Genomic DNA, 14,601 nt, shown 5'->3' on the forward strand with positions numbered 1-14,601 from the left:
TTTACAATAGCCAGACGGTACCCAAAGTGCTTTACATAAAATCAATAAAAATAATACATAAAAACAATACGTTAAAACAGAAAGTGCTACTAGTGCTGCAGGGTATTAGAGGCCTTCTAAAAGTGCATAAAAACAGGTAAAATAAGTACACCTAAGAGAAGGACTACCCTCGTCAGAACGGAGGGCCCTGCCATGATCGCGAACAGTTAAAATCTCTGACAGGTAGGAGGGAGCCTGGCCGTTAATGGAGTAAAAAAACAAACAATAAGAGTTTAAAATCAATTCTAAAACAAACTGGAAGCCAGCGGAGTGACGACAGCACAATAATTACAAGAGTAATAACTAACGCACTATTTATAAAGTTAAAATTGCTTTAATTCACACATCTGATGGATTACCAAAGAGCACAAATAATTTTCAAGACTAGAAATAAATTACTACCAGGGAACATTAAAAAAAATCTTCATCTGTATTTCTTTTTTCTGTGGGACATATTTCTTTATATCTTATTCTAATTTGCACATGTATATAACTTTATTCACAGCATTTCTACTTGCTGTTGCTGTTTCTACGCTCATCACAAACAATTCCATGACTGGGTCATAATGTTGCATTGTTGCTGAGTATGGAGGACCATACCCTGACATATCAATAAATAAATAAATAAATAAATGCATAAATAAATAAATACAGGAATAAATAAATAAATGTAGGTGAACAGAAATGTAGAAATAAATATAAAGCATTTATTTATTTATGCATTTCTATATTTATTTATTTATTTATTTCTGTATTTATTTATTTATTTATGCATTTATTTATATATTTATGCATTTATTGGTGCATTTATTTATTTATTCCTGTATTTATTTATGCATTTATTTATTTATGCATGTATTTATTTATTTATTGATATGTCAGGTATGGTCCTCCTGAGTGCATGACCAACAAAGAACGTTGAGGATGTTTAGGTGTTAAAGTGAAAGTCTTTAAAGTCTCCCCTCCAGGACAGGCAGAGGCGGCTCGCAGAAGTCCGAGCTCGGGGGTGAACACGTGAACGCAGCACAGTTGGACTCGGCGGATTGAGAGCAAAGAAAAGGGCAGAGCAGGAGCGCTGATACATGCAGCCTCGCGCCCTTGGCGCCAATCAGACTTACAGAGAAATAAAACAGTGGCCATTTCCATTGATTGTTTTATCAGGTTTTTGCGCTTAAGCCGCCGCTGCTGCTCCTGTCACGGTCACATTTGTTGGCATTTGAGCCCGCCAGCATCGTCAGCAGCACACTATCTATCATTGTCATATTAATGTAGCCCATTTCTCTGTGTCCGTAGTCACGATACTCATAACTCAGCAGCGGCAGCGGCAGCAGCACGGGGACAATAGAGGCGTGTTTCTCCTGAGGGGAGCGATAAGACACAGCGGCAAAATGGGGGTGAGTTGTCTCTGTTTGGCTCATGTCTCGGTGCGACAGTGGTGGAATGAACGCTGGGTGATTTGGGGCCAGTGTGATGGTAAAAGAAAGAAAGAGAGAGAGAGAGAGAGAGGGGGGAAATGGAGAGAGACCATGGTGGATTGGTGTTGCTCTAGGTGTTGGTTAGCCGTTTGGTTAGGCGGCTGCCTGTGTAGCAACGGCAGACATTAGCATTAGCTCACATGACGTTTTATGATGCATTTCCAGCACCATTAGCGCACTGTTCTGGCTCCTGTACAACACCGAAGTCCCCCGGTGCGACGTTTTTTTAGCGTGCTAACCGCGCTAGCTCCTTTTGGTGTGCTTTAATAATGGCGAGCTATCGGTTAGCTGTTAATGCTAACGTGCATATGTGTGTACATTTGAGTGCGCCGTGTCAGCCCACCTGGTTCTAATACACTCGGGTGATTATTGCACCAACCAGGCCTTTACTCGGAGTCGGTTTCCCGGTCTTGGAGCTTATCCTCCACTTTCACTCGTGATAAAGCAGTCCACGTGTTTGCTCAGTCCCGGCTCAGACTGCAGCCTCTCTGTGCTTGGTACAGACCTAATGCTCCTAGCTACACTTTCAGTGCATTCCTTCCCATGTTACTACCTCTTCTGGATCTAATGAAGGAATCCAGCTAATTACTCCATGCCAGCCTCCTGCCATTGTTTGTTCCTGATGCACCAGTCTGGCATTTCTGCACTGTAAACATGGTTCTCATCATTGCATTAACATGTTGTGAACAGATGGTGTTTCCCCCCCCCCCTAAAAGCTTGCAAATCCAATTAAATTGCGATTATTTTCAATTTATCTGAAAAGTTTCCATCATATAAAAGAACATTGAAAATCATCACAATCTACTGGTCTCTTTCACCCAACAGCACAAAACTAGACCAGTCTGCCACCCTGTGACATGTATTATGATAATTGTCAGTATAGATTTGATTTGAAAGTATTTTCTTGTGAAAACTTTCCCTGGATATGTTTCCCAGATCTACCTCCTCCACTGAGATTATGTTTTTGAGCAACATGGCTCAAAAAGTAAAGGTTCATTCAGATTCTGATGAAATTACCTGGAGATGAAGGTTGTGGCTCAAGGTGGCTTTTTATTTTTTAAGTAATCATTTTGCTAGTGTTAAGTTTCCCTAAAGAAAGAATAGAAATGGATAAAGAGAGTTGTTATTGTCTGAGAAAAAGCCATGCGCATAGAATAAATGGCATTTGTTCTCTGACTATGTTTGAATTTATATAATATTGTAGAGGGTGTTTTTATTTTCGATGTGCTAGTCAACCTTCTGTGTATAACTTGTTCTGACACTTGTTGGGTTGATAATTATGTCTCTGTCGTGCTGTGTGTGTGATAAAATGAGGTCTGCACACACACACAGAAACGCCATATAATTGCTACTTTTATATTTAGAAGTGTTCACATTATAAAAAGAAAGCTGCTAAATCCAGTCACAACTTCTAGACTTCTAACTCACCAATGAAATGGGATTCTTTTTCCATTTAAATGCACCATAGATTGCATCAACCATCCACTGCTAACTACTAAACCTATGCTGAAATGAAGACATGTCTCCTGGGTTGAGCTGTTTATGCAGGATTATGTCTCATTAATTGACAGGTTTGCTCTTTGCATGCTTTGTGTCATTCAACTTAAGGTTATAATATAAAATGGATTATGAATTAAAGGATTATAATGAAATATTCTTCGCAAATGAAATGAATGGATTATGTTATTGTTTTTCTGCAGAGGAAGTCCAACAGAGCAAAGGAGAAGAAAGCCCGGCGTCAGGAGGAGAGGGCGGCTATGGATGCCGTCTGTGCCAAGGTGGACGCAGCCAATAAGGTAACGTGGAAGCAGCTTTCATCAGCATTACAGACATTTACCTCTGCCAAGGAGGCTGTGTTTTTGGTCAGGTTTGTCACTTTGGTTTTGAATAGCGCAACTAAAAAAACAAAACAAAAAAGGAATGATTTTAATGACATTTGCTTGGGATTTGGGTTATGACCAAGGAAGAAATGACTGGGGTTTAAATGGACATGATCTACAGTAGATTCAGGTTGTTTTGTACACCTTTAAAGGTGGCAGAGTGCATCAACACTGTGGGAAATGATTGGCCTTGGCAGAGATTTTGCGCTCTCCGAGTGCTTTCTCTAGTTTTGTTTAGGTGATCTCATTGTAGATGAAAAGTTTCCGGTGGACACTTCTGCTTGCCAAGTGCAAACATAGAAATAATTATTCTTATTCATTATTCTATTCTAAAAAGAAATAAAAGCTATCTGTGTTTTCAAATGTCTCACTTTAGAGCACCCACCTCTTTTCAGAATTAAAACATCCTCTGTTGCCTCTGTGCCCACGCTGCCCTAATTACTCTAATTGATACGCACATGACAGGAAAAGCAGAACACAGTGCCATATGTTTCTCTATGCATAATTAATAAGCAATAATAAATCCGGCCTGTCTTAACAGAAGACGCAGCTACTGCCGCTCGGTTAGTAAACTGTGCTCAAGCTTTAAACTTGAGGCTCCCTCAGTCACACTTCCTCTGAGCAGGTCTGCCTGGCTCTCATGATTTCTGTGTCATTTTGGCACAAAATGGGGGCACTTGGTGTTTCACGCTGTTCTCCCTCTCCCGCCCCTCTGCTCCTTTTGAAGTACGAACACAGAGGACGACTGCAACAAGAAATTCTCTGTGTCATATGGTTCGGTTTATTATGCTGTTGCCAAGAGTAACATTTCTTTTTCACATGGGCTTGTTGTTTCAAATGAATAAGTGGTGCATTCATTTCTTACAAAAACAGTCGTGATCCTGATCCTGGTATGTTCCACTTTTGGACGTTTTAGCTGATAAGCAAATCAAAGAAATGTCAGACACAGTGCATATGTTTTAGGATAGAGTTGTTAATGTATTGATGGTGCAATATCTGAGCTCAAACACTAAGCAAGAAAGTGTTCAGGGTTTTTAACATTGGAAATGTATATTTAAATGTATGAAACCTAAACTCATATTTTTGTTATAATCTGTGCTTCTCCACCTGCTGTTTGAGGAAAACGATGTAATCATTTGTGTTTGGATTGGATTTGACAATCCTGTATCACAATTATATTGCACATATTCCAATGATTTTCATACAATGCATTTATTTAATTCAACGTAACATTGTTAATTATAAACAATATCATCCAATGAAGTGTGTGCTGTTCTCTTTGGTGGAAGTGGTATAAAGTTAAATATGATAGGTAGCACAAGCATGTCAAATTCTGCAGAATTTCAGTAAATTGGATAATAACTGGGGAAGTGAAAGTGCAGAATTGTGCATTGGGTTCCAGTGTCTGCTTATTTGAAGAAACAGAGTAATCTAGATTATTCATTCAGTCTCCAGTCTTGTCATTTTCAGAGGAATTTCTGCAATTCCTGTTCATTGTCACACAAGTCATTTTATAGAATTCAGTCTATTAAGACTTTTGTGATTTGAGGCTAATTGTGTTTCTTTATCTCACAGCTGGACGATCCACTGACTGCCTTCCCAGCTTTCAAGAAATACGACAGAAATGGGTATGCATTTGCTTTGGATAAGTCCCACAAAGGACTTATTCAGTATTTCATGAAATGCATACTTGTGTGATCTGCCACAGTTAATCTGCTGGTGGCATTTTCTCTCTCTCTGTCTTTCTCCTACGTGGAACAAAATTTTTCCACACATTTATGGCGTTGCTGACCCCGTTGTCCTCTCACCCAGGCTGAACCTACAGATAGAGTGTAAGAGAGTGACCACCCTCAACCCACTGTCTGTGGAATGGGCCTTTGAACTCACCAGAGCCAACATGCAGACACTGTAAGTAAGAAACCCTGTCCTGTCCCCTTGTCTCGTTTAAAGGTGTAGTTCAGGAGCAGAAAGACACACTCGTGCAGATTTGTATGGTAGATTAGAGAAATGCAGACGAGCCAGAAAATCTTGGTTCTCAGCAGAATTTAGAGAGTGACATCAAACAAGAACAGGGTGAGCGATTTTTAATGGGTGTGAATGAGCTCAAACACTGGAGTCTGAGGAAAGAGAGCACAGGCAATCCAGACAAATTCATCATCTTGACTTGTTTTCAATTTAGGAAAAGGCACATGGTCCTTTGAAACTTCACTGCGTTCCATTCAGAATAGTAAAGAACAGGACATTTTTCTTTCTTTCTTTGTTGTAATATACACTACTGTTCACAATACAAGTTGTTTGTGTTTTGTATTAAAACTTGCACTTTTATTCATCAACAGAGTTGCAAAATGAATAGAAAATATAGTCAAGAGATTGACAAGATTAGAAATTATGATTTTTATAATTGCACAAGGGTTTTCTAATCATCCAATACCCTTCTAATGCGATTAGCAAATGCAATGTACCATTAGAACACTGGGAATGGGCTTCTATACACCTATGTACATATTCCATTAAAAAACAGATGTTTGCAGCTAGAATAGTCGTTTACCACATTAACAATGTATAGAGTGTGTTCTGACTCCTTTAATGCTATATTAATTGAAAAAAATTGATTTCCCTTCAAAAATAAGGACATTTCTAAGTGACCCCAAACTTTTGTCAACCAAATCGTTGCCAGTGTCCAGCCTACACTCTGATGTTTAAATTAACTATCTGATTTATTGCATTTGTCAACCTTTATGTTTTGGTGCTGTGCTGCAGGTATGAGCAGAGCGAGTGGGGGTGGAAGGAGAGGGAAAAGAGGGAGGAGATGAACGACGAGAGGGCGTGGTACCTGCTTGCCCGCGACGGTGACTCCGCTCCAGTGGCCTTCTCTCACTTCCGGTTTGACGTGGAGTGCGGGGAGGAGGTTTTATATTGGTAAGACGCCAATCAAAGAGTTCCTTTTTTTTAAATTTCACCTCCTGTTTTAAAACCCCATTGTCTTGCTTGCTTGTCAGCTATGAGGTGCAGTTGGAGAGCAGAGTGCGGAGGAAAGGACTCGGCAAGTTCCTCATCCAGATACTACAGCTTATTGCCAACAGGTAGAAACTGCAGCTACTATTACAGCAGTCTATAGATGAAATGTGTGTATATTAGGGCTGTCAAAAGATTAACATTTTTAATCAGATTAATCACAGGGTAGCTGTGGATTAATCACGATTAATCATGATTAATTACCATTCGTAAATATGCCAAAAAAAAATCGAATTTTCTCTTTATATTGTTGTAAGAACGGAGAGATAAATAAAGTATGTGAAAACAAAAATGTAAAGAACAATATAATACTGTAAATAACTTGTAAAAACCTATACAAACTTAGTAAAAAATAAACATTACATTGTAAAAAAAAAACCACATTATAAGACGATATAAATAAATAGAAAAAATAAAATGCTGTAAATGACTTTAAAAAAAACCTATACATTGCACTGTAAATAACTCACATTATAAACAAAATATAAAGTATAGAAGTTAAACAGTTTTCTTGTGGTACTAACCCCACAGCAGGAAATTCCTCATCAGCACCTTTGAAGCACTGCTTCTACTAGTTAGCGTTAGTGTCAGCTAGCATTCTGACGCTAATGTTAGCTGCTGTCTGTGTCCCCGTTAGTAAGACAGTGACTGTTACTGTTATGATTATATCTGATTATCTGCTCTAGCAGCGACACTTACAGCTGTGTGTCTCTCTTTCTTTTTTCTTCATCCTCTTTTTTTCTTCCTCTTCTAACTACCTGGGGCCGCATTTATCAAGCGTCTTAGGGTGCCCTTTTACACTTAAGTCCTGAGAATTTGTGAAATTTAGTCCTACTCTCAAACTTAAGAATAAAAGCTATTCATCAACTTTCTTAAGTCTAAGAATCACTCCTACTCTCCCAGATATTTATGAGACCTCCAGAGGTGTCTTAAGTGGTTAGGATTTGCCCATGGCACTGAGGTGAGAAGGATGTCCTGACTTTGTTAGATGACGAGCAGCTGATCAAACGGCAGTGGCGCCGATTTATGTTTTTGCTGGCGGGTTCTCAGCATCGTGCTTGCATGATTGTTGCTATTTTGACAGGCACACATTCGTCTCATAGTAAAACACATTAGATCAATTAACAGCAGCGGCCGCAATGATCGCACGCACGCACACGGACACCATGTCTTTCACAAAAACAGTCTACACACATGGATTTTAATGTCAATTATGCAACCCTAATGCAAAAGACTGAAGAAGAAAAAAGAAAAATCTCCAACCCAACACCACAGCCTGGATTGAACAGCGTAGCTACCGTAACGCCTATAAGTTTTTAGGTAATAACAGCCTACCAACTCAACAGCAAATTCACTCATTAATTAATCAAAACCTGATATTAATTAAACTGTCTTTAATGACACAAATGTAGGTTAAATCAAAAGTGTTACTAACTACATACACGGAAAGAAATCATCATAACCACCAAAACTACAGCAAAAATGCTCATCATGGACCAAATCCACAATTCAAAACCATTCCGACACATCCTATAACAAATATTTAGTTTGTCGTTTTGTCACTCACCATTCTTTTTAATTCTTGGTGAGGAATATGTTGCCTCTGGTAGCGGTGCGTCTTATAAACTGGTGCGCTATTATTTCCAGATTGTTATTCCTTGACAATGTCTTGTGGTGGTTCAGTATCGCAGGGTGGTTCAGCCTTGGTCCATTGTGGACCGCAGATAGGTTTTCTGACATTACAATGCAACCCGTTGATAGGTAGTGGTCATTAATAAATCAATGACAAGAGTAGGCTGACACATGCGAGTGTTCGACAATCGGCGATATTTCTTCATTCTTAGACAAGGGATTCCCTTCCGTGATTGGTCATTTCTATGGACACGGAAGTGACGTCACCTAAAATTCCGTTTACGACACATAGTACTGTCGTAATTCAGCTCTGAGAGTGACACTTAAGATTCAGTCCTACACTTCGCTGAAAGTGCGAGTAAGACGCTTGATAACTAACTTTTAAGTGCAGCTTTCAGCGAATAATTTTTTTACTCATAAGTCTACTCTTAGCAGGGTTCTTAGGAGTAATTTTAAGACGCTTGATAAATATGGGCCCTGATTGATAACTCCTCTTCATTTTCCTTCAGCTTCACACGGGTTAACGTGAGGTGACGTGGGGCCCCTTTAGGGAGGTTTCCTACTGAGATGTCATTGCAAATCAACCCTTGTTGTTTAAGGGAGACGGGGATGCAGCTGCTCACTGATGCATTTAGGCTCTGAGTGTCGGGAGCCCCCCTATCGGCTCGGGGCCCCAAGAAGTTGCCCGTCGCCTTGCCTGTTCATAAACTGCACGTCTACCCGTAGCGCGATGAAAGTGAGAAAGTGCGTTAAAAAAATTAACACGTTAATTCCACAAATTAATCATCCTGCGTTAACGCGTTAATTTTGACAGCCCTAGTATATATGTGAAGCATTTTTTTCTTGTTTCTTTGACCTCTGAGGCTCATGTCAGAATGGAAAATTGAGAGTATTTATGTTTACATTTGGATTAGTGAGATGTAAACGATGTAGGATTAACGATATGTACAAATTAAGTGTTTGTAAAGAAGCATTTTATATAATTATTGTGATGAGAGAAGTCCACAGGACACCTTGGGTCATGTGAAAACGAAGGTAAATAAGTGTTTTGTTTTTCTGCTCTTCTTCCTGTTCAGTACACAGATGAAGAAAGTGATGCTGACAGTTTTTAAACACAACCATGGGGCTTATCAGTTCTTCAGAGATGCTTTACAGTGAGTATTCACACTCTACAAGACTGGTTTAATGAATATGTTCAAAAGAAAAATCACTTTATTAATCTCTGAACGGTGTGAGACAAGACCGAAGTCTTGTTAGTGGACTGTAAATAAGTTATTACAGGGAGATGGAATATGACGGAGCCACCAACACAAGAGTAACTGAAACTGATGCATGATCTGGAGCAGTTGACTCATAAAATAACAACTCAAGAAGATCAGTGTTGAGAGAAATGTACTTTGTTTACATGTCTGACTGAAAAACTGAACAATCAAATAATTTATTGGCGTCCTTTCTGGCTATGGTGTTTAATCATGACATTTTTTAGCTGGTTAATCAGAGTTTAAAGATGTTTAACCCTTCTGTTGTCCTCCTGGGTCAAACTGATCTGTTTCGAATGGTCCTTCCTTCCTTCCTTACGTCTCTCCATTCCTCCTTTCTTTGTTCCTCCCTTCCTCCATCCTTCTCTCCCTCCTTTTCCCTTCTTCCAACCATTATTTCCCTTCCTTCCTTGACCCAATCTGTTCCCTTTGCCCATTCTTCTTTCCTTCCTTTCTCCCTTCCTTCTTACCACCATCTTTTTCACTTCCTTCCTCCCTTCGTTCTTCTTCCGTCCCTGATCCAATCTGTTACTTTCTTCCTTGACCCTGGAGGACAACAGGAGTGTTAAGACTCAGCCGCTGTGAAGTCTTTCATACGTGATCTTCATGTCCTTCTCGTCGCCCTTTTAAAGGTTTGAGATTGACGAGACCTCACCGAGCATGTCTGGCTGCTGCGGCGACGACTGCTCTTACGAGATCCTGAGCCGGCGGACCAAACACGGCGAGGCCTCGGCGGGACACACCCACGGGGGCGGGCACTGCGGGGGCTGCTGCCACTGAGTCGACTTAACAGTTACACCTTTTAAAGATTGGTTTAAAAAGCGAGCAACTTTCGTGGCTGTGTGTGAAAGCTTGGGCTGCAAACAGTAATGAGTTTAACCGACATATTCTGTGGAGCACGGATTACCTGGCTACAACTGTTTAACATGGTAGGGATTGAGATTTGTTCGTCTTTAGCGTATTCCTGCCACACGAAAGCAGTATGCAGTGTGAGCTTTCACACACGGCTCCTGTTTGTTGTTTCCTACGTCTTGGTTCAGTGTACAAAACTATCTTTTTCTCATTCTTAATGATTATTAGTAGTTTCCAGTCCAGATAAAGCCTTTTACTGATTTCATTTACCACCACAGTCGACCTCATTCCACCTCACTGTCATCTCCTCATGTGCTTTACTGTATCGAATCATTCTGCACTGCTGCTTTGGTCTAAAGTAGTAAATGAAGTTGATAAGTGACGCTCAATCCACGATGTAATCACTGAGGGAAAATCGGACTTTGTAAAGTTTCCCCGGGATCTCGCACTGAGACTGTTTTTGCTCGTTTCACTGAATCAGGAATCCCTGGGATTAGATCGAGTTTATTTCCCCTAAACGGCGTCAGAAGCCCATGCAATATTTTTAACACAGGTTAATATGCACATATGGCTTGTTACTTATTTTCTTTATTTTTAAACGAAAGCACTGCAGCAGCTGCACTGTTTTTGAACCATGTTCGTCAGTGATCCTACTGTTACACCATTACAGTACATTATTAGCAGTCGCCCACTTCTCTGTTCAGGTGATAACTATATTAGTGTCTCCCCTGCTTTTTATTATTTTGTAACTTATGAAACAAGACATTCAAGGTGTTTCCTCATGCGGACTTGTTCTTCCAGTGACTTGAGTTAAAAATCTTATTTCTCATTGTCTGTCTGTAAATCTGCGTCCAACACAGAAAGTAAACTTTGCTTTAACCCACTCTCATATTTCCTTAATTGGAGGTACATGACATGAAATCCTTTTCTGCTTTTCTACACTATTTTCACACCCTTTTTTCAATTAGAAACAGATTCACTTCCTGAAGCCACTTTTTCACACACTTCATTGTGCCTCTGCGTTCTCCCTTCATCTTTATAAAAGTACTGATGGATGACCTCACTCATCTTTAGTTGCTTTTGTGCAGTTGCATTTCTACTACATTGTTCACTTTGTCTCCAAGAGGTATTAATGATGAACAAATAGATGCTGATGCTACTTTGGGTGTATTTCAAATGGCTCAATCCAACTTCCACCCCTTCTTATATATACTTTTATTAGCATGAATGAAAACCATGATTGGTAGATGCCACCGTTCAAAGCTGGTGAATGCTTTTGTTGTGGAGGAATGAGCACAGATGAATGGATGAGTCGCTTGATGATGGGTCACTGAAGGCGTCATTATTATGGTTGTTACTCCTCTTTACCTCAGTCGTGACATGTTTTCACTGTTTGTTTGCATGACAAGATTTTAAAAAAATGTACAACAAAACTAATCGATGACACGGCGGTGATTCAGCTTATGAGTCAGAGCTTTTATCTGAAGTCCTTGTGTGGTTCTTACGAGCCTTGATATTTCATCCAAACGTTCCATTGAACATTTGTTTATGTTGGAAGTGCTGTATGTGAAGGTGGCAGGGGCTTGCATGATGGAATTGAAAGGTAATGTAAGATGCACGTAGGAGTTCCACTGAGGATTTTAGACATTGCTCTTCTGGTCAAACTAAAATGGCTGCTGTAACCACTCCAACCTTGTTTGTTCCATATCTGTTTACACTACTTTCAGTGTGTTTTTGGTCAACTGCATTGAGAGAAGCCCTATATATATATAAAAACAAAAAGAACACAACGCCCTTTAATTCCAGGACTTTAGTCAATTTGCACAAATTTTGTGTGCTGGCTGAAGGAGTTGGAAGATTTTTTCTTTATGGTTTAGGAGAGGGCTTTGACTAGGTACGCTTTGAAATGTTTTTGAAAACAGCTCAAGTTGAGATTTCTGTCAAAAAGGGCCACTAAAATAGAAAGTAAACACTTTTCTCTTAAAAGTTCCTTAATGTTGAAATAATCTGTGCTACCTGCGGTGAAGGTTTCTGCTCATTTCCAGAAAAAAAGCAAGGAAAATCCAGCATGCGTACACAATGTAATGGCATTTCATGCTTGTTTTAAACCATAAACAACACATTGCTTGTTTTAGTTCCAGACAGCCTTCCGATGTGTACTGTAGTTAATTTTTGTACTGCATAAGTTACAGTAAAAAGGTTGTACATAGTGGTGTTTTATCAACCGACTGACAGTCTCTCTCTCTCTCTCTCTCTCAGGTTAATCAAATATAATCAAACCTCATCTGTATTACGGAGCAGCCATTGTTGTGTGTTGGCGTTTGCTGGATTAAATTGGTTGCAGCTCTGACCTCCGGGTCAGACCAATCACAAATTACTTTGCGTAAAAACTGAATCGAGGTTTTTCTTGTATTAACACAGAGAAGAAAGCGATGACCTTACAATCCAGGGAGTGGTTTTTGGTTTATGTTACGATACAGTAAAAGAGACTCTATGCCTTGGAGATGGGGAAATGTCTTGAAAGCAAATGTGAAATAAAGATTGAGCTCATGTGGATAAGTGCTCAGTGGTTATGTTCAATCCACATGGATGGGCTGTTACAAAAAAAGAGAGGTTAACTTATGTGTGAGCCTAAGTTGGTGAGTTTATTTGAGTAAACGGTGACATACCTTCACAAATTGGAGATCCTTCTCTTTTCTCTTGTATATAAATATATATAAGCAGTTAATCCATATTCATTTTCATTTCTTGGCCTTTTACTGGTAAAAACAAACACTTTTTTAAACATGTAAAAAAAAAAACCTCCAGGTTTATAAATGAGTGTTCAAGTCCTGTCCATTATCGATAATGAAAGGGAAAACTAAGTCATTCTGCCTTGTCAGTGTTTTATTTGTATGTTACAAATAAAGGAAAGTTGTTTGACTTTTCCAGCGATGTCCTTTTGTTTTTACTGTTGTGATGGAGTTTTCATTTTAAAGAGGAATCTATACAAAGGCTCTTTCTTTTCTTTTTTTAGGATGGAAATAAAAATGAAAACAGTTTGATTCACAACCAGTATGTAGAAATAATTATTATCCAGAATTTCTGGATATTTTTAAAGATAAAAAAATATATATAGTCAACATATATACAGTAAAAAGTAATTGTATTGTATATATTGAATTAATTTTTTTTTTTTTGTGGAACGTTTGGCGATTGCGTTCGTGTTTGACGGGGGGACGCCTCACTGTTGCACCGAAGCCGGAAGCTGTTGTTAGATTTGTGGAGGAAAATGTCGTAACGAGCACGGATGAATGGATGCTGTGGAACACTGAGGTGCCTTTGTTTACATCTGTCCACCATGACATGAACGTTTAATCCCACTCCTCGCTTCTGGTGAGTGCATGCAAACGACTGCCGAGCTATTTTCAATTTTTAAACACATTGCCAACAGGCTAACTTAGCTTAGCGTGCACTGGTTTGTCATCAACTTCAGTGCATATTCACATCAGCCGACCTTCTCGGTGTTTAACCCACTACAACTCACCTTCAGCTTTAATCATTTTAGAGTTAGCCTCGTAGAAAATGTCGGCTTAATGTAGCTCAGCGGGAATGCTATACCTCTCAGCTAGTTAGCCAAGTGATGGTGACCAAATGTGTTTAGGCTCACAAACACACCACAAACATCCGGTGTAGATCAGATCAAGGGTGTTCATCACTTAGTTAAATATTGTAGTGTGTATGGATTTGTTTAATCAGCTGACTGAAATTCACTTAACAATATAACCATACTGTTACTATCAATTCTACTTGTCAGGGGAAAAAACACTGATATCCATAATTTATGTTTATTTGTGTTATGTTTTAAATGTCTTGTCATTCTCTCAGCTGGTCACCATGGCAACAAGAATGAAGCTGAAGCTGAAGACTGTGTTTGTGCTCTACTTCATGGTCTCCCTCCTGGGCCTCATCTATGCATTGATGCAGCTCGGTGAGTGGTCAGCTGTGGGCAGTGTAAGACATCAGGTCAGTGTGACAGAGGGGAGTGATTTGGGGGACAGTTCCCAAAAATCCCAAAGTTTTAATGAATCACTAGCCTGTCTATGACAATTAGGTCCAGGTTTGACAAAACTAGATCTAGTGGTTTTTTAGCAGAACCTGGTGCAATACAATGTAGGTGTGACTAACTTGGTTTGTGGACAAAACAAGACATTTGAGAACATCATTTCCATTTTCTGACATTTTCAGGACCAAACACTAATCAATAGATGAATCCATCATGAACATAATCATCATATAGATTTAGCTGTAAAATAAGCTGCTCTGCTTCTATACCCACCTCTGTCTTTGTCTGTTTTATTTTGTCCCTGGTGCTTTTTGTAGGTCAACGCTGCGACTGCACAGAACATGACTTGCCCAAAGACCGTACCATATCCCGGCTGCGGGGGGAGCTGCACCGTCTTCAGGAAC

The 14,601-nt window shown here is 39.5% G+C and overlaps 2 protein-coding genes across 2 annotated transcripts in view; both read left to right on the forward strand.

Moving 5' to 3' along the window:
• Nucleotides 1–1,310: 1,310 nt before the first annotated feature.
• naa40 (N-alpha-acetyltransferase 40, NatD catalytic subunit) lies at nt 1,311–10,194 on the forward strand. Its single transcript, XM_083907160.1, has 8 exons — nt 1,311–1,433; nt 3,215–3,310; nt 4,970–5,022; nt 5,207–5,302; nt 6,155–6,313; nt 6,394–6,477; nt 9,118–9,195; nt 9,933–10,194. The coding sequence occupies exons 1-8, from the start codon at nt 1,428–1,430 to the stop codon at nt 10,078–10,080; spliced, it is 720 nt and encodes a 239-aa protein (XP_083763286.1). The 5' UTR covers nt 1,311–1,427; the 3' UTR covers nt 10,081–10,194.
• A 3,242-nt stretch (nt 10,195–13,436) lies between these two features.
• b3gat3 (beta-1,3-glucuronyltransferase 3 (glucuronosyltransferase I)) overlaps nt 13,437–14,601 on the forward strand; it is a gene marked incomplete at its 3' end in the record, with an annotated part of 3,187 nt that continues 2,022 nt past the window's right edge. Inside the window, exons 1-3 of the mRNA XM_083907372.1 lie at nt 13,437–13,527; nt 14,020–14,122; nt 14,515–14,601. The exon at nt 14,515–14,601 is cut by the window's right edge and continues 94 nt beyond it. Of these exons, the coding sequence (XP_083763498.1) occupies nt 14,029–14,122; nt 14,515–14,601 (181 nt within the window). The 5' untranslated portion in view covers nt 13,437–13,527; nt 14,020–14,028. The remainder of the gene's footprint in view (nt 13,528–14,019; nt 14,123–14,514) is intronic.

The sequence above is a fragment of the Microchirus variegatus genome (genome assembly GCF_963457635.1).
Source record: "Microchirus variegatus genome assembly, chromosome: 20".
Lineage (NCBI taxonomy): Eukaryota > Metazoa > Chordata > Actinopteri > Pleuronectiformes > Soleidae > Microchirus > Microchirus variegatus.